At 48.0% G+C, this 20,328-nt stretch overlaps 1 protein-coding gene across 2 annotated transcripts in view; it reads left to right on the top strand.

Annotated features, from left to right (window-relative positions):
- Nucleotides 1-20,328, top strand: part of LOC126570309 (nuclear pore complex protein DDB_G0274915-like) — a 77,214-nt gene that overhangs the window by 56,767 nt on the left and 119 nt on the right. The window contains exons 3-6 of one of the 2 annotated variants that reach the window (XM_050227982.1): nucleotides 1,267-1,489; nucleotides 9,371-9,498; nucleotides 14,780-14,948; nucleotides 17,032-20,328. The exon at nucleotides 17,032-20,328 is cut by the window's right edge and continues 119 nt beyond it. In XM_050227982.1, the coding sequence (XP_050083939.1) occupies nucleotides 1,267-1,489; nucleotides 9,371-9,498; nucleotides 14,780-14,948; nucleotides 17,032-17,723 (1,212 nt within the window). In that variant the 3' untranslated portion in view covers nucleotides 17,724-20,328. The remainder of the gene's footprint in view (nucleotides 1-1,266; nucleotides 1,490-9,370; nucleotides 9,499-14,779; nucleotides 14,949-17,031) is intronic. The other variant, XM_050227983.1, reaches the window with a different exon arrangement.

Genomic DNA, 20,328 nt, shown 5'->3' with positions numbered 1-20,328 from the left:
GTGATGCCGGCCAAGGGCGTCGTGGTTGGCTATTAAGATGATAAACTACGTCGATTTGCTGCCTGTTGCACTGCAACACAAATTGTCCCCAACAGTGCGGTCCCTTGCCGGACAATCTTTCCACACTGTCGCACCGGTCAAGGCAGCAAGGTTGATCGATGGGCATGACCGAGAGCATTATGGGCACTTGTGGCCATCCGACTGCTACAAAGCAAATTCCAACGGATTAATACGTCGAAAGTATTAAATTGCGTCATTTTCAGGGATGCTTCTGTGATGATTTATTCTTTTGACGGGAATTTGAGATGTCATTGAAGTGGTCATTAATCGCATCAGATGGCAGGATGAGATGTCTCGTGGTTTTAAACTCCTTCAGCTTTTGTGCAGAATAGCTCTTAAATGATTGCGGGGACAGCAATAAATTTTTTGTGGTAGATTGTAAACTATCAAAACTCCATACAAACCCGTGCTGATCGATCTTTCACATGTTTAGGGAAGAAAAATGTTGAAAGCACACAGAGATCTGTCAAGGAACTGTCTAATTAGCTGTCGAATAATGAAAACTCTGGCCCATCCGCCGTGTATCGTCAACAAGACAATGATTTTTCGGTGAGAATTTTAATAGATTTGCTCATTATGAACATTAGCTTGCGATAAATATCTCGCTGCCATGAAGGAACTTGGTTAGAAAAATCAAAATATCATTTCGATTGATGTAGCGATACCTGGCTACCCGGTCATGGCCATCAATCTTCACCGTTCCTCGTACAAAAAGAGAAACTAATACGACTTAATTGAACTCGACCGACTCGAACTCGGGTTCCCGGAACAAGAATGCAAAGCGACACGATGCCACCCTAGAGACCACCCCCACCCCCCATTCGTTGTTCCTCATCGAGACAGGGAGTTGCGAAAACAATTTCCGCAAAGCGATCACGTTTCGTATGCACGCAGCGTCTGTTAGAATGCCACACACATACAAACACACGAACACGTTGCTAGTGAAAAACAAACATCCAACCAAAGGTCGATCTGGTCCAGACCGGCAAACGGGGCTCTCGGTGCTTGGTTGAGTCGTCTTCGCTTCATGGAGGGTTGGCATGTAACGTGCATAAATCTGATCCCCTAACGGCGTGTCCCTGGTTATGCCAGGCCACCAACCAGCAGTCACCGTAATGGTGTTGGTTTTGTTTTCGAGTTCTTTCACCTAAATTGCATCCTCTGACCATGGCTCTCTCTTTCTCTTCCTCTCTCCATCATTCACAGATGTTGCTGCAGGTGTCGTGGGTGCGCCACCGGGACATCCATCTGCTGACGGTCGGTCGCTACACGTACACCTCCGATCAGCGGTTCCGGGCGATACATCATCCGCACACGGAAGACTGGAGTCTGCAGATCAAATATCCGCAGCACCGCGACTCGGGCATCTACGAGTGCCAAATCTCGACGACGCCCCACATGAGCCACTTCGTGCATCTGAATGTAATCGGTAAGTACCCTTGGGGACGCTGACCCACCGGATCGGAGTGGTGGTCCCCATGGTTTCTGGCATCCAAACTTTCCCATCGAGTTCACTACCGGGCACAGACCATAACGATTGCTGGTCGGTTGGCATCTGGTGCATCTCGTTTGCAATCCGTGCAGCACACCAGAAACACTGGCCACCTCACCCCCCCCCCCCCCTCCCCTGGGGTGCCCACCCTCCCGAGTATCTCGTGGCTTTCGGTTGCAATTTCTAAATTATTTTAATTCCCCTAACGCCTTGACCGCATCGTAAAATCTGTTTCTGTGCATCGGGCACCGGTGAGGTTGGTCACGGAAAGAGGTTGCTGGCCCGGTTCTCGGAATCACCAGCCATGGCCATGACCGCTTTGCCTGTGTGCCACCCATGGGGCGAACATTTCGAGTTGATTTCAATGTTGCTTTTGCTACGAAAACAAGATGCGCTCATTCGGGGAAGGTGGTGCCTGCGAAGCGAACAGCTTCGTTACGAAATTGGTCACAAGCGGCACTGATTGCAAACTGTGATACCTTTTAGCTTTATGAAGGAAAGCATAAATCATAATTAAGTTGCGATGTGATGAAGTCAACCATTTGTTGCTGAGCTACGGAGGTTGCAAATCGGTAAAATGGGTTCGTGAAATCGCGGCAAAAGGTTCAATTTCGACGCAGTAACAAAAATGTTTGACCGGTGATTAAAAATAACTCAACATAAGCACTCCTGGAGACACGGGACCACATCAAACCGATTCGCAGAGCGCATTCTGCATTTATCGCTCGTGAAAATCCAATTCAATCATATGACACGCATCGCATTTCAGTGATACACCTCATTGAATGTGGCACGCTTCCGAGCTAGGCCGTGGCGCCAATAAATGCATCTTCGTTGATTGAAGTAGGTTCAGAGCTTCGATGAAGTGATTGCCGAGGCAGACACGGCTCGTTCTCGTTCCAACTAATTGTGCGTAAAATGGAATAACGTAGCTCCCGGAGAGCATTAGTAGTGCTAGCGTATTTGTATGTGTGTTTGTTAATCTATTGGAGCAGCACACATTACTGATATTGATGGCGTTTTAATCCCATCGCATTAGTAGCTACAGCATCGATTGCATTGAACCCCTTTTATCAGCGATGCGTGCATCATCGAGACCCTCGACTGGACTGGCTTGGCTAATGATGATGATGATGATGATGATGTTTGAAACTGTATTCGTTGGATGAAAATAGAGAGAAAACACTCAGCGTTTCATGGTTTTGCTCCACAAAATGACTTCATCGCCGGTCCATCCACTTGCACCGCTCCGCATAATATCACGAGCTCGATCACGGTGCCCACGGTGCCCAGTGTCAGTGCCAGTGCAAAAAGGCCAAACTTTAGAATCACATTTTCCCTTCCATCCCCACCCGGTAAGCTACTGGCAGCCATTGGCATGCAGCAAGCATCGTCGGAGGTCAATATTTTCCAACTTTAAAACAAACAATCGGCAACATCAACATTGCAATGACAGTCACTAGCATAGTATATGTGTGCACACTGTGAGCAAACATTTGGGCAACTGCGCTGGCCCTCTGGTCCCGTTTTTGGTGGCAGAATACTGGCCACTGGGCAGCTGGCTCCGGTGCCTCCGGATTGTTTGGCACCCGAGAATGGGTCGACAATTAAATGCACGGAACGGAACGAACCAGCAATCGAATCGAGGTTCGCTGCGACGTACGTCCGGTTTTAACTAAACGGAAGCCAGGCAATAATTTACCCTCACTCGAGCCGGCACCCCTACACCGCGTTCCTCCGTTACCTTAATTCATTAGTTTAGTACCGAGGGCAAATTGCGAATTGCTGAACGAGCGAGCGGCCACATTGCTTTTCGACATCGTAACCTGACTGCCGGTAGAGCAAATGTAATTCTTCCTCGCCAGGAACACGGTAAATAGGTTGTCCCTTTCGTAATGGTATTGGCGATTCGATTTCGCTGCTCGCTTTGTTTGGTTTTGGCGCTTTGTTGGCGCTGGTGCACGTCCCAGGATCCTCGTCCCGAATCAAGCGCAATGCGCAACTCTCGTAGGAACTCGTAGCTCAAACCTGCCGGACGGATACCAAGGAATCCAAACCTGGAAGAGTGCAGCAGTGCAATGCAGACGTGAAGCATCTTCGAGCAAAGAGTGCCAGCGAACCAGCGCCACCGATGTGAAGATGCAGAGTTGATGTTTGGCATTGTGTTTCGTGAAACAAACTGATGCTCCTCGTGATGACCGTGATTGTGGTCGGGCGATGAGGTTTGGGATGCAACCAGATTCTACTAAGCCATGACTGCCGATAAGCGCGCGATGCTGCAACGATAATGCGACAGCACGTTGAAATACCGATCTGTAGCCATCACTTAGCAGCAGGTTTCATCTGTTCATCACATCCGGTACGGAATGCTGGGCGCAACACACCCTCAAACTAAGCAAATCGACATTCAACTCTCCCCCTTTAGAAGAACCGTTTACATTCAAAGGATGCACGATGGTTTGCTGGAGACTTTGCACAGTTCAATCTCCAATTGGGAGCGTTCATTTCCCTTCAAACCCTGAAATGCGCGCACACCAATGTTTGTGTCGAACATTGGATTGGCCTGATGGTGATGATGATGATGATGATGGGTAGGATTATCCGATGGAAAATAATGTTTGTGAACTGTGTAATGTGCAGCCATCCCTTCCCTTCCACCAGATTCCTAAAACACCCCCCCTCCCCCCCCCCCCCTTTTGTCGTGACTTGATCAAAACAGGCAGGATACGATGACGCGATGACGCTGCCGAATGACTACTGAATGAGCCAGATAATAATGTGGCCGTATCATGGTGATGGTTCACAAGTGGAGTCCGTGGAGTGGAGCGTAATCGTTGTCTAATGATATTGTTATCCAATGCTAATACCCCATTAGTTGATGAGCATGGGCCGGTTGAATAGAGAGGTTCGGTTTTCGCAACGGAAGCATCGCGATGTTGCTCTCTATTGATGGAACTTTACGAGCAGCTAAGCGAACTAGCGAATAAACGCTGGCTAGTACCTGTTAAACAATTTGTAGCTCTTTAGTTTACCATCATTAGTGAGCGAGTTGGTTTACTACAACAACTGTCACGGTAGAGGAACACCAAACGCATTATTTGCCTGCCAGTTAATGGCGTTTGCTTTGACACAGCTCCCGGCATACCCGGGCTAAGCCACTCGAAAGCGTTGAGGCTAAAGAAACGGTGATTTAATCTCAACCTCCTCCTCCTACTCCACGACGGACCACGGCTTACGAGCGATTACGTGGCGTTGAAAACAAATCGTCGGTCGGTCGGTCGGTTGGTGGGCCACACCATGAATCACGGCAGCGCTCACCAGGGCGCACCACTGTACCGTATCAAAATCCGGCCGACACCGACCGGAGCACCGGCACATACAGGCATTAACTGGAAGGAAAAGTTGCCGAGCTAGCTTACGAACGATGATACTTCCGATAGTGATGCCACAGTGCACTGCACTGCACCACGCACGACGCAGCAGACAGCTCCTCTGTCTGCTTACTCAACTTTTTCATCCAGGATCCCGAAGGGGCTCGGGCCCCTGGCTCGTGCTCGTGCTCCCACGGCAAGGCCATTGGGACGACGATAAATTCCGGTAAACTCATTTGCATGGCGAAGAAATAAACCAAACGATGGTTTGCCGAGGCTTAATCGACAAACTCATAAAGCTTTCTGCTGCCGGTCGCCGGGCTGGTCGGGCAATTAAAACCATCGATAAATATTAAACGGACAGCTTCGCTCACCCCTTTTTCGCTCGCACGTTGCTTTGCTGTCGCCTTGGAACCAGCGTGAACTCGTGGCAGGGTGGAAGGTAGAAGGATGGGCCAGGTCTTTAGCGGAAGAACCATATTCGATTCGATTCTCGGAGCGCAGGATTCTATTTTTGAACTTCCTGCGTCCTCGAGTTCTCGATGCTTATCGTTGCAGAACGGGAGTTGGCGGCTGCATCGTTTTAATCGTTTTGAAGTCATTCGAACTAGTTCGGTACATCGCGCAATGGCATTACATGAAATGGTGAACACATCCTGAAAAGTTTGTCCACAAAACGTTCTTCTTGGAATGCGCGTTATTTGAAGCGAGATGCGAGATCCTGTCAATGCACCGGTGCGCTAGGTTTAGAACTTCTGAATCGACGCTTTCGTGTGCCGAGAGGCATGACGTGGCTTCTTCCTCACCAAACACAGTTTTGGTTCGACAGTAATTAAGGCGAGGTCTCCTTTTGCGCTACCTAACCGAAGCGTATGTTAGACAGAAAGTAAAACGCTTCTCCAGGAAAACGGTTACAGAATCGCAGTTGCTACAGCACGATTGGAAAAGTTGCACCTCGAAAGGCACCAAAACAGACCACTTCCGGCAATTCTCGGGCCCTCGGGTATTCACTTCGTTGCTGTGAACTCCAACCTTCTGGTAGAAATCTGAGGTTCACGCCGAAAGACGATACTAACGGTGGGCAAGGTCGACTTCAGAATGCGGATCAGCTTGGCATGGAATGGAAAAGTTGGGCAGCCTTGTGAGTAGAACACTTTTTTGGGACCGTTCGATAGCGTCAAAAGTTTTTTGACCCAAGGCTGACACACACCGTAAGGGTAAAACCGTATGTTGTAGTGTGGCTTCCATACTCTGCGGCTACATTTGTTTGCGAGTATCGAGTTTATGGCATGACGGAGAACGACGTACAGTTAAATGTATTTGAAGCCAGTTGCTCGGTTATGCATCCACCAAGTTGTTGGTGAGCATAGAGCTTTGGCTTCCAATTACTGATTACGAAAGACCGAGTTCAATGCACTCACAGCTCTGAAAAGGTCCGTCAGTCAGTAGCAAGCTGCAATTCAATGTACGATTTTGAAAAGAATGTAGATCGAGTTTACGACGATTTCAAGATTTCGACGAAAACAAACGAATTCCAGCAATTCCGTTCGACATTCCTACGGATTTATGAACAGGAATAATTAAAATCCAACGAAAGCAAAGAATTGTGTAAGCATAATTCATTCCTCCAATCACCCTAACCGCTCAATACATCAATCGATTTTTCAATATTCGGCCCTACCTAAAATGCAGTTGCATCTACAGTTTTAATTAATATCCATGATGGTTTATTGGAAAGCATGACTATATGAAATCCTCTACCTTCTTATCACGGGTCCACATGTACCCTCGGTGCACCTTGCGAAGCAGAAAAAAAGGAAAAAAATACTCAAATTTACGAAGCTGATTCCATAGCTCCACTCGTAATTCCGCAAATACCTCATCGCCTGCCAATCGATCGGTGGGATTACTACCTGCAATCCGATTAAAGCGAAAGAAAGCGCCGCTCAGTGCAAGCTTAGCGTATCGGCTCCAAGGGAATGTGAAGCAATGCAGCAATAAGCATTCAAAAGGAGGAGAAGGAAGAGGAACATTATCATAAATTCCGTCCAAGAGCCACACATTCCACACATCTCGACGCAATTACCGATACCAGCGACCTAGCTAGCCGAGTGCGAGCCAATGCACGTGGGATTAAATTGAGATCCATTCTCTCACCGGTCTGCCGCTGCCTTTGGTTAGCCACGCCACGTCTCACCAGATCCATCCGTGAACTCCAAATCGAAGCTACAGGAAGTGATACGGAATTAGTGTGAATCCTTTTCCAGAACGCCCGGATCGATCCGATTCCGCTCGCTCACCGTCGATATCATATTTCGAGAACACTTCACTCTCTCCTCTACCTCTCCCTTCTCTTCCACATCGCGCCCGGAAGGGACTGAAAGGAGGGAGCAAAATCAAGTGAAAATATTTGATTTATTACTTGCCGACACCACCACCGTCACCGTGTTTGATAATAAGCCCCGACAAGGGGCCCAAACCAATGGAAAGGAAGATCCCGCCGGTGGTGGTGGTGGTGGTGGTGGTGACTGGTCAAGGGACAAGAAAAGGCTTCCAAGCGGAACGGAAGTGCCTTAACGGAAGAAGAGCTTGGCAAACAAAAGAAGCAGAACCGACGGCAGACGGCAGACCGGCAGAATGCGTTCTCTATCCTCAAAAAAGGCATTGGGTTCGCATAAATTTCCCGGGTATTTTGTTTTGTTTTCCATCGGAACTTTCCTCACCTCTTCGCTTCCTTTCACTCCATCCCGTCGATCCAATTCCTGAAGGATTCTTTCGTTGACCTCCCAAGGAACACGGAAACCTGAGAAAGCCGGACCAGGGCGACGGTTTCAAAACGTAATATTGTCCACCCCGTAGAACCCGCAAACAGAAGACACCGACCAGCGCACACACCGCCACACACAAAGGCCCTTGCCGGGGAGGGCAGAGGTCAGATTGTAAACAGCGAAGCCGAACGCCCGACAACCCGAGAACTAGTAGCAGTGGTGGGCGGGATGGGAGAGAAGGGAAGTGGTGCAAACATTGGCGAAACCTTTTGCACCTTTCCTTTGCGAGACCAGACACGGAAAACCCTTTTTACTTCCCGTTCCTACTGAAGAAGAGGAGGGGGGGGGGCAGCCTTATGCCACCCTCGGGGAAGGAAAGCAAAGAAAGGAAGAGCGAAGTGAGGAGAGAAAGGGAGAGATGGAGAGAAAAAGGGGAGAAAATGGTGGCATTCTTGCCACATAAGCTATGTCTTACCGGTTTTTGTGTGCGATGGGGATCAAAAGGAAGGAAACTGAATGGTTCGCCTCGGAGGAAATTCCATTTTCCCTTGTCCGTGCCCGGCCTGGCCCAACCTTACCCCGCCGGCAGAGAGGTACCTTGTCATCATCATCATCATCATCTTCCAGGGCAGCCAGCCGGGAGCATAAATCTTTCGCTCAAATGAAATAGCAGGAAATGATGGAAAATGGAACGGGGAAACGGAAGGCCGCTCGTGCCTCGGTCCATAACCGTCGGAGCGTTCTCATTGAATGGGAGAGGGGCACTGAACCGATCGATCGATGGCCTGACACGGTGGCTAGTAAAACGGAGGCGACTGCTTCTGCCCCTGCTTCTGGTGTTTAAATTCATTTGAAACATTCCACAGTCACTGTCGTGGACGATTCTCGCCCCAGATTAGTGTTCCCGTGTAATTTGGAAGGCGATTATAGGGTCGATCTCTCGATCGATGTTGGATCGATGAATATCCATCCCTTTTTGGTATTACTATTAAGCTATTATTTAGTTTTTTTTTCGATTTGTTTTGTTCAACAATAACCTTTCTTTTTTTAATCAAACTATCGATTGGGTCAATCAAAATATTCCTCATCGCCGTTACTTTTTTACATTTTTATGAAACAAGTAATTAAGCGTTATCGTGTAGAAAAATAAGTTTAAGCACGTTGGTTTTCCCATTCTAACCGTTTGCTAGCCAGAAATTGTAGCGGTTCGAAATGCAAGACGCCGCACGGTCTTCTTATTGTTTGGATCAAATTGAGCTGAACGTTCCACTTCTAAAATTTTGAAGCCAGCGTTCACATTTTTTTGTGTCAGAGCATATTCACCATCCGTTTAAACCAACAAACGATAACTTTCAGCAGCCGTTTTCTACAATCGAAGGAATACTATTAAACTTCCCCGCAAAATTGACTTTTCAGGCCCAAAACACGATATTTTTAACTTTAGGTAAAAATATCTCTAAATGAATAATAGAGCCATTCACTTATTGCATTGCAAAGATAATTCATTTCACTTTAAAACTAAATTAAATAGGAGACTGTGATCGTTCCCTAAAACAAAACCGGCACCATCTTTTAATAGAACCGAATACAAGAAATACGTAAACAAAACCTGAAGACATTTAACATTTCTTTCACTTATTATGCATCTTCTTTTTCTGCTACTCTCATCTACTCTGCAGAGCCATCGACGGAAATCATCGGTGCACCCGATCTGTACATCGAGAGCGGTTCCACGATAAACCTGACGTGCGTCGTAAAGGACTCACCGGAGCCGCCAGCCTACATCTTCTGGAATCACAACAACGCGGTAAGTAACCAGTGGCCTTGGCTCCGTGCATGCACGCTGTTCCGGACATCTATCCTACGGTATCTTGTCGTCGTGTGTCGATGGATTAATTATTCTCGGCTTGGGGAAGCGATTCCTCTCGTTCGACCCGATTCGATCCTCATTCTGAATGGAGATGCCACAACCCTAGTCAGTGTAGCCCCTCTGTGATCCTAAGTGGATCCTGATCAAGCCAGAGTGACCGAGTGACACACAATCGATCGATGTGTTCTCGTACGATAACGCACGGAAACACGTAACGAGATAATTGATTCCGCACACGGAGTGCAATGGCCAGTGTCCTTCGATAATCCTTCAGCAATGGTGCTCCCCCCACCCTTTGGCATCGCCAATGGCGACTGTGATCTGATCCGAATGGTTCGCGTTGTGTTGTAACGAGCTGGTATGCCAGGACGGTAAAATCTCGTTGCACGGTCATGGGGCGGTCACTGCATTACCAGTGGCCATGTATGTGGCGAGGTGATTGAGAGTGTGCGGAGGACAAGAGCACGGCGGGGATTGACTTGCCACTTTGCACTCCATATTTTCTCGCTCGCAGTTTCCCATTTTCTGTTGCTTGCTGTGCTTCTTTCGTTGCCATTTTTATGTGCCGATCACATCAACATCAAGGTTGGTAGCGCGGGGTGGAAAAGGACAAGAGCATAAACGGATGGTGGATCTGCTGTCTGTTTCCTTCGCTTTGCTTCCGCCTCGTCTCTCGCGCACAGCTAATTTATATGCCAGCCGAGGTGGACGCCATTCTCCCGTAAAATCCATTACCATATTCATGGCCAGTGGCAGGGCACGGTCACTGCTCTGCACTACACTGCACTGAACTGAAACCGGACGGAACCGACTCCTGGGAGCTGCCGTTTGGCAAACCGAGAAGGGGGACCAGCAGCAGTTCAGTCCATCCGGTTTGCTCAACAACGATGGCGATGCCTCTGTGCCAACGCGTCTGCATAAATGACAGTAAAAATGGGCTGCCAGGTCCATCGTTTATCCGTTGGCACTGCACTGCACGCGGAAAAGCACTGCGCCGGGAACGGGTGGATTAAGCGAACGAGGCTTCGCTCACATCCTGGCGCATCACTGCACTCTGATCCGACTGTCCTTGCCGCACTCACAGATACACACCTGACCTCACGTGGAAGGACGCGACGGAAATGCATCGTGCTGGCCGCGTGATCCGCGCCATTTGCAAAGCGAAATGTGTGCCAGGGGAATAAAATGAAAACTGGTCGTTCGGTGGGGCGCACCCGTCGGAACGAAAGAGATGAGACTAAAACTAAATGAATTAATAGGATATTGAACGTACACGGACATGGACAGCGAAATGCGTCGCATTTCGGCGTCACGTCGGCCCGTTGGTGAAATTCGTCAGGTGGAAAATCGAAATGCAGCAGACAGCGTGCAGACGCGACCCGCTGACAGCAGCTGGTGCTCGCGAAATTTCGATCGCCTATTGGGAGAGTGAGCAAAGAAACAAAAAGGAAAGCATTTAGGTGTTCGATTTTCCCGACCATTTTCCATCCCACTATCGATTTGCTAGCATTATTATTTCATTCTCGTTTCCGTTTCACAACATTCGGCCAGCCAGGGCGCCAGAGTTTTATTTCCTTGCCAGTCAGTGGATCTGTAGCGAGAAGAACAAGGTTTCCCTTGTCTCGAGAGGAGTTTCGTTATTTATGGTCATGATTAGAAGCGATTGGAAAATGGTTTCCTCCGCAAAGTGACCGTTAACGATAAAAGCATCTTGCAAAACACGTCACGTTGTACCAGCTACGAATTATGCACCGTGGAAATGGCAGACAGTAATGAGGTCTTAATAAAAGAACAATTATCGAAGGCACTTTATTCCAGTAAAATATTTTTTCTACTGATAGTTGACGATAGTAGTCTTTATAGATTAAGGTAACTTCAAATGGATTTTGCATATTTGATGTTCCCAAAGCACAAATATGTATGTTTTTAATCAATGTCACTCATATTTCTGTTGACACTTGGTTTGAATATATTTACAATCTCTGTAATTTGTTTTACAGATCATGCTTCAATACAGTACATGTTATTTTTATTTAACTAAAAGAATTCTGCAATTGTTTTCATGTAGTTGTATTTTATGTTCAAACAGTTTTCCAATAAGCAAAAGCCAACGGATTTTAGATAAACAAGATAGAGGCTTGAAATTATTTCAGCTTAATTAATGTTGAATGCATCTGTTTAAGCCGCAGGCGATTCTATTCAATCCCGAACAAAAGTAGAAAATAAACGTGATTTTTAACGATATCATACATCTGCTATGTTTTTCATGTCCCAGTTGCAAAACATTTATTACAACAAATCCATCCACTGCTCAACGGTCTCAATAGCTCATAAATCAAGTTTATTCTATAAAAATGGATCATTATCAAAACACTAGCACAGCTCATTGATCAGTGAGATTGTGTAGGGAACACATTTCAACATTTGCATTGAAACTGGTTAAACGTAAACGAAATTGATATTCAAATCGTATTCAAAATGGTAGCCATATCAGATCCCTGGCAAAATATCCCAAAAACCACAACGATAGCATTAGAATTCTGTCACAAACATTGAGTGGTTGCAAAGCTAGAACTGATGCTTTACGATGACAGCATGTTACATTTCCAGTGGTGAAATGCAAAGCAATGCACTTAATTAGTGTTCCGGAATTGCAATCGAAAATTCCTGTTCCTCAATAATCGAGCACCAGACGCAATAAAACTGGTATAGTATAACAGACTTTTTGGAATCAATGATAAACAACTGTTATTGCGGTTTTTTAATGCCTATATCATTCACTCCATACGGATGGATGTAACGGGTTCTGGTTAGAAAAAGGAATTTCAATTTTGAAAGGAAATTGAAGATGGCTACCCAAACGGTTTTTTCCCCCTTTAAACAATATTTAACGTGATGGTCTCCAAGTCTATGTACCTTTTTGATGGACCTCGTAAGTCCTTTTGTGTGTTCAACGGCCACCGGTAACGCTGCAATGCCTTCTCGAGGCCAATATGGTCGGCTTGCATGAACCCCGCAAGGTGTAACCGGATTCGCCGAGCAACTACGCGTTCTCTCCCGCTCTGTCTCTTTCTCTTCTCATCCTCATGCAGTGCCGCAAGCTGGTTGGGAAAATTTTAATGAACCTTCGTGGTACCGTGCACTATCACGGACTACCAATGTTACCTCCAGGCCATACCAAGCCATGCCAGAGCAGCAATTCGCACGAAATGCACGGAAGCGCACAAACGGCTAACCACTGCCAGTGCTAAGTGGGTCGGAAAAATGGTTTGCCCTGTTGCACTGGTGTCAGTCCTCTTGCATCGGCAACCGGGCAAGCGTGATGCGAAAACACACAAAAGGGAAAGGTGTGCAGCACGCTGCACTCGAGCTTCTGTGCATCATCATCATCATCATCCTGCTGTAGATGATGATGATGGCGATGAGTGTCGAGTTTATTATTATTTCTCACAGCATCTCAACCCGGTACTGTTGTTCGCTCTCCGCCTTATTTTCACGATCATTTTCATTCTTTTTTTTTGTTTTGTTGTCCCACCAGTCTTCATCCCTTCAAATGTGCTTAGACACTTTCTGCGTCAATTCAATCTCGAGTCTCGTTAGCCCTCGAACCGTCGGATGAACTCGCAGAAAGACTCTCGCGGGACCTTCCAATCCATTTACATTTTCTCCATATCCTGGCTGCGCGAGTGTGTCGAGGTGAGTTTCGTCGTCAAAACGCGTCTTGAACCGAACGAGCACCTCACAGCCTCAACAACAACAACAACAACAGCGGCGACAAGAGCGCCGGTGAAAAAACGAATAAAAATCCCCAACATCCGGCCGTGGCTTACAGGGCGTGGAGCTTACTACCCCTGGCCTGGTGGCCACCAACCGACCCCACCCATCCGGTGTTTGTATTAAATCTGATATTGATGTTGCTGATAAACACCGGAAGCCCGAAAGCGGAAACCGGATCCTCCGCTGGCCATTCTGCTGCTGCTGCAACCAACCATACATCTGTTACACGGTGAGGAGGAGGGGTGGGAACCCGGCCAGAAAACGGTCCTACCTGTAGCCCTCCAAAGGTTGTGGTTTTGCTTTGGCTCACCATCACGGACCACGGACCACCGGCCACGAGAGCCCAAAGTTCGCGCAACCTGGAATAAAATAAAACAAATAATGAAGACCGAGGGGCCACAGGGCGCGCGGCACAACTTCCACGCGGGCGTCAATGAGGTTCCAGTGGGAAGGTGCGGCAGTTAAGGGATCCGAACCATCAACCACCCCATCCCTGGGCGCACACACTCTGGCACACCTTTTTGCACCGCACTAGCGCCTGAACCAGCTGCGCCAAACTCACAAATATTGACTCATCAATAATTCATGAAACAGAATTACGAGACGAGATCGAGCTGGCAGGAAAGGGGGGTTTACGGGTGGTTAGGAGTGCAGTGCAGCGTGGCGCACGCGAAACGCGCCCAGAGCGAAAGCTTTATGGTCGATGGATTCGGTTTATCCTGGGTGTTTTCTGTTTTTTTTTCTGCCCTCAGTAAAAAACTCTCTCCACTGGATCCGGCGCAGCGCAGCGAAAGCGTGCATTGGCCAACAACCGAGGCACAGGATGGTTTTGACGGTGACGCGTAATGGCGATGATTAAGATCACACCTAATATGGTGCTGGCTGGCAGAGGGCGCACGTCACTGTTGTTGACACACGTGCGAGGCGAGGCAAGGTGACACCCCAGGAACGTCAATCGAATGCGAGTCATCATCCATCGGGGTGACACTCAACAAGTCGTTCCCAGACTGGGGACTGACTGCGCTACAAGTGGGAACAGCCATTCCATTGCATCAAATTTGGCATTTGGCGGCAGTGCAGTGCAACTGCGAATGGATAGAGGATTGTTGGTTGTCATTAATCATGCAGCAAAGTCGAGTAGCGATCCGGAATCGAATGATCGAGAGCTACTGCTGATGTGGCACTATGCTTTCAGAGTTTTTCGGAGTAATCACTGGACGTAAGAAAAACAGAGACATAGAGGGACACTTCTGCCAAAAAGAAAACCAGGAATTCAACAATGGATTCTTGCTTTCCGACGTTTTCCGACAAGATGGCTGCTTGGCGCGACGTCATGTTTACTTTTGATTAGACAGCAGCTGTCATATTACATCACTCACTACTATCACACCGTGGCGTTCTTCTTCTTCTTATTGCTATTATTTTTCTCCGTTTCCTCCAGATCATCAGCTACGATTCGCCGCGCGGTGGCGTCTCCGTCATCACCGAGAAGGGCGACACGACGACTTCGTTTCTGCTCATCCAGAGCGCACGGCCATCGGATTCCGGACAGTACACGTGCAATCCGTCCAACGCCAAAAGTAAAAGTGTCACCGTGCACGTCCTAAACGGTAAGTCCACTAATTCATATCGAAACCAAACGAACGAACGAACCACCATCATCACCATCGCCACCGGAAGAGCCAACCTAAGGTACCGGCTGCCAAGGTACGGTCGATGCGTAGCATCTGTTACATTCCCTAGTGTTTTCCTGCGCCAAAGCCCTCTCCGCGCCACTGGGCTGGACGGACAGACGGCCAGAAGACCTAAAGGACGACGAAGCGCCCGTCTCGGTGGTCCCGTTTATATTGCTGAAATGTTTTGAATCGTGATTGATGGTTTCAATAATGGACTTTTATGAGATTACCTTGGACTCTCCGGGCCCGCAATGTGCGACGACGTCGACCACGACCATGTCCCGATGGTGCTACTGCTACTGTTGGCTTGCATTACAAACCGTACTGACCAGCTGTTTGGCTTGGGAAGCTCGGTTATGCAGGTCAATAGAAGCCGTCGCAGAAGTGTATATCTTTCCCGTTGTTTGAGCAGTGCTCTGGACCGATTCACATTTCGTACTGCATCTTTCGACCAGGCGCTATCGGTGCAGCGTCATCGGTGGATCGAGTTGGTTGGTGGTTGAGGTTGAGCGCAACTCTTGCTGCCATCACGAGCGCAGTAGAAATGTCAATAAATCACCATTCGCCCAAAGGGGACGTTCGTCGTCCCGTTGTCCGGTACTGGGCCACGAGTGCTTTTCACGGTGGCGAGGAGAATCCAAAACAAGCAGAGTCGCAGCACTGGAATCTTTGGTGGATCGGTGCGAAGAATGTGGGCAACGAGCAACGAGCCCACGACCGTATGGCGGGCGTGGTGACATGGCCACAATTTACGCCAATCCAATCCGGCTCCATTCGAGGACGGCTGTAATGGAATTGAGATTAGGGAAACTCGCGGTCACTCGTTTGCTCACCGTGCTGACCGCTTGTATCCGCGCGCCGCGAGCCCATTAAAATCGAATCAATTCTTGTTTACAGATTCCTGGGGCTGAACTGGGGAGCGGGGGACTTTAAAATAGGTCCAGGTTGAGAGACAGTATTCCAGCCGATTTCGCTGAGCTATCAGTTGAAGTAAATTGTTTCCCCTGATACCGGTGAACAGGCACAGCCCTGGAGGACTCTTTACGGAGAAAACTTTCCTGATCAAACGGAACGGGCCGGTGCGCACCGTCCGGATGGTTCCAGATTATGCTAAATTAATTTTCGATTCTTTTCAACTTTACTAATAATCTTCTGCTTATTGCGATCAGATACAATAAATAAATCCGGCAAAGTTTTGCTGGCACGCTGGCTCACTCTCTTCTATCTAGGCCACTTTGCCAGATGTTTGCTTTTCCGTTTCGGCCATGGTAGATGCCGCCCCCCCCCCCCCCCCCCCCCGATTGAAGTTTGAGAGTACATGATTTGGAGAGTGAGAGTAACAAACGAACATTCAGCATAACTGCCCGATAATGGGATGTTTAATATTTGCATAAAGTTTCTTTTGAATTTTGGCCCAAAATTTCATGATTTTGAAATCATTTTAATTCTGTTAAACCAACGAAATTCAATTCTGAGCCCAGATGCTTCGTGCAGCGCCCTTTTTGATCCCGAAAATCGACAAAGTGACGATTTGCGAGAGCTATCAATTGTCTCTCGTCAAATGATAAGAAATGATTGGTCACTAAGCGTCCCACAGGTGGTCAAATTTTAAATCATTAAATTAAGTACAAATCCAACTGGTAATGCTGATTAGAACACGAGTTTAATCCGACGTCGTCAGTGATCGGAGAAAAGTTAATATTTGGTGAAATGACTTTTCGGAAGATGGCGTCAACTGATGAACAATTCAATGTGCTCTCCCATATTGTACTTATTAGCACTAAAAAAACATGGCCTGTATGTTGTAAAATCTTTCAAACAAAATACCCCGATATAGCGTACTCTGGTGTTGCCGTTTGGTGATAATGATGGTGGTGACGATGATGATGGTGGTTCACGCGGTGGTTCGTGGATTTGCGTTTGCGTGGAGCAAGCTGAGAAGAAGAAGAGAAAAAAAAACTGAGAAAAAGCATTCTGTCCAACTGGTTAAGAACAGTTTGAGGGAAAAATTTGACAGGTGTTTCCCATTCCGTTTCCAGGGGAGTACCCAGCAGCAATGCAGCGCGCGGGACAACCGCATCATCGCACGCCACACAACCATCAGCTGTTGGTGCTGGCCTCGGTGCTGGTCTCGTCCTGGCTCTGCTCCATCGGTATGCGGCTTCCGAGTGGTTCCGGTGGCACAGCCCGACCCTTACCGTCGTAGCCTGTTTGCTGCACCGCGCCCTACTGAGCGTCCTGGCGCTCGCACCGTCCGTACCGTGGTACCGGTGCACTCCCAGGACTCCCAGGACTCGAGCCAGCACCCGTGCACCTTCCGCTTCACCTTACTGCACCTTGAGGCCACTTCCCTTGCTTCCCTTTGTTGGCCGGCCGGCGCCAAACGTCGGCAATAACAACCACAACCACAACGACGACGGCGATGACCACGCCAAGGACGGTGATGGTGGTGGTGGTGGTCCCTTCATCATACCGCACCATACGTGCCACTCTCCGTCACTGTTCTCCTCCACTCGGAGACACAATCACCACAACCATCGCTGGCGAACGGATACCACCGCGGTCCGGCCTCTCGCCCACACGCTGTACGGTGGTAGTGGTTGGTGCCGACTATGCTGTCAGTGGAGGCGACGAAGCTCTTCGATCGTGAAGGGATGCCCGCGTACCGAGACGCACCTGCGACAGCGAAGGCTTCAACCCGTTCGATGAAACCTCCGGTGACAGTGTTCTCGGTTCGTTTCTTCTTCCCCCTCACGCACGCCCCCTTCGATGGGGATTGGGGTGTGCGGAGTGAATAAGCTCACCACCTTCTCCTTAGAAATAGTTTTTTTTTCCGCCATTCTCCGAACGCCCGTAGGAAAAACTTACTGGCCAGTGGCCACTGTCACCGGGGGTTATGGTAATGGTGCCCCTCCCCCCTTTCCCGCCCAATCTCCTCCTCGTAATTGGTGGTGAGTGATGTAGTAGCGTTGGTGTGACGCGTTGATTGTAAATTTACTCTAGCAGCATCCAGCCTAACACATTAATACACAGTCGAGAAACATGAGGAACTGACATGAGGACGACGAATGACCGAGAACCTGGCTAGTAGAAGAAGAAGAGGGAATAGCAGCTCATACACAACACACAACGACATGCACACACCCTTTAGCGCCGAATTCGAATTCATTCAAGACAAAACAGGACGAACTCGGTGAAGCACAAGCATCGTGAATGGGCCAAGTGGGGCTCGGTGTGTATGTGGGTGTGCTTGCCAACTGGTAGCACAAGGAGCAGCGCTTGGTAATGCTTATGAACCTAAGTGTCCAGCAGCAGCAGCAGCAGCAGCAGCAATCGATGGGTAATGTCGATGAAGGCGAAGGAACGAATGCGGGGTAAAAAAGGGTCAAGGGTCGGCACTCGGTGTTTGGATTGGAGTAAGTTAAGTAAAACAAAGTCTGTTAAAATGATCTAATCTTTAGGTATCTCTCATAGTAAAGTAAAATAAAAAGAGAAAACAGAGAAATGTAATGGTCGGAAATGCACGGACAGTCCACACAGTGCTCCTTGGCTACCCTCGATCATCGCAACGACGCGCGCGGTGCAACAGCAGGAAAGAGCAGCAGCAGCAGCAGCAGGATGAGTTAAATCAATTTTAAAAGAAATTAGCCAGGACTACAGAGAGAGAGGTAGAGAGAGAGAGAGAGACAGAGAGACAGAAAGAGAGAAAGAAGGTGAAGAGCAATGTCTCTATAGCATGTGGATAGAGTGATGTTAACTGAATGAAACCGACCTTAGATAAATCAAAACACACTTCAGCATTCCGATGGACACAACATAAGAAAGAGAAAAAATGAAAGGGCGAGAGCAAGAGAGAGAGAGAGAGAGAAAGAGAGAAAGTGCATTGAAATCAGAGTGGCCCTAGAGTTGCCAAGGTACATGCCAGTGTACATCGCCATCTTCCCTTTGTCGCTCTCTCTTTTTCTCTCTCTTTTTGCTTCCTCTCTCTCTAGATCTTTCATTTTCCGGATGATCTTTCGAAAGAACATCCTGCTGCTAGAGATCCTTACTTCGGCCTTGAAATGGTCAAACCATACAAAAAACACGCAGAGCGAACGAGCGAGCGAGCGAGCGAGTCCTGTCCGCGATGAAGCATCAGCGATGAACAGGCATCTTCTGCTCTCCTTCTCTAGTGGTCTAGTAAAAGAAATGCGCGATTGGCAAAGAGAAAAAAGAAAAGAAGAAGAGAGGAAAGGTTATTAAGTTAATTTTTAAAACCACTCGTTAAAGTATGATAATATATGAAAAACAAAAAATCATGAAAGCGGAACGCAGAAGCAGAAGATGTACTCATAAATCACACAGACACACAAACAGACACACGTACACGGTTATCGGAAAGATTGAGTGATACTTTTCATATTTCCATCGAGCGAGCAACGAGCAGTGGCGGTCCCGTAGGGAGAACGCTTGCAGGTTCGTGAAGCGATCCGTGGACCCGCTGGCAGAGCGCGCGCTGGTGGCCATTTTAGGGACAAAAAGAGATCCGAATGTTAAAACCACAGACAAACACACTCCACTAGTAAACCTTCACCTCCGTCTGGCTAGCTACTGGCATCCCAGGAACTCACCCCCACCTCAACGGTGGGGTAGGAGGTCAAATAGAACAAGATGAAAAAATGTTTACAAAACGGCAAGGAGACGGCAAGAAAATAGTTTAACAAAAAAACAACCCAGAAAAGAGCAGTGGCAGCAGCAGCAGCGATGATCAACTAGCGAATGATCCTTCGCCCACAGAATCACAGACACAGACACTGTTCCAGCTGTATCCAGCTGAGAAAATAGTAAATGAACAGATTTAATTATCATGAAATTGAAATAAAAACACAAACTCCCCCTCGGGTACCGCCGGGTGGGTGACCGAAGCATCCAGAACGGAAGATTGAAGGCCAGCAGCGCGCAGAAATCGTTGCCACGGTACGATGATATCGGTAATGCAATCTGGTTTGCAATGGTTCTGCATGGTGTGTTCGTTGTGGTAGTGCCAGGGGTGGGACAGGATTTTCAGAGACCCCCGAACGACCCATGAAATCCACAGACATCAGACAGATGTTACTGTCCGGGATGCATAACCCACTCCCACACAGACACACTTAGTCACAGACACCGACAAAAAAAAAGAAACCAAACCCTCTGGTGAATCCTTTTACCGTCGTATATGAGAGATACACACATCCACAAACACACCGACAGACACACAGACACATAGAGAAAGAGGAAATGGAATGGAAATTATAAGAGCAGCAGCAACAGCAGCTGGAATAGTAAAAGAAAG

The sequence above is a fragment of the Anopheles aquasalis genome, chromosome 2 (assembly GCF_943734665.1).
Source record: "Anopheles aquasalis chromosome 2, idAnoAquaMG_Q_19, whole genome shotgun sequence".
NCBI classification, from domain to species: Eukaryota; Metazoa; Arthropoda; class Insecta; order Diptera; family Culicidae; genus Anopheles; species Anopheles aquasalis.
This window is presented reverse-complemented; position numbering and strand designations above follow the sequence as displayed.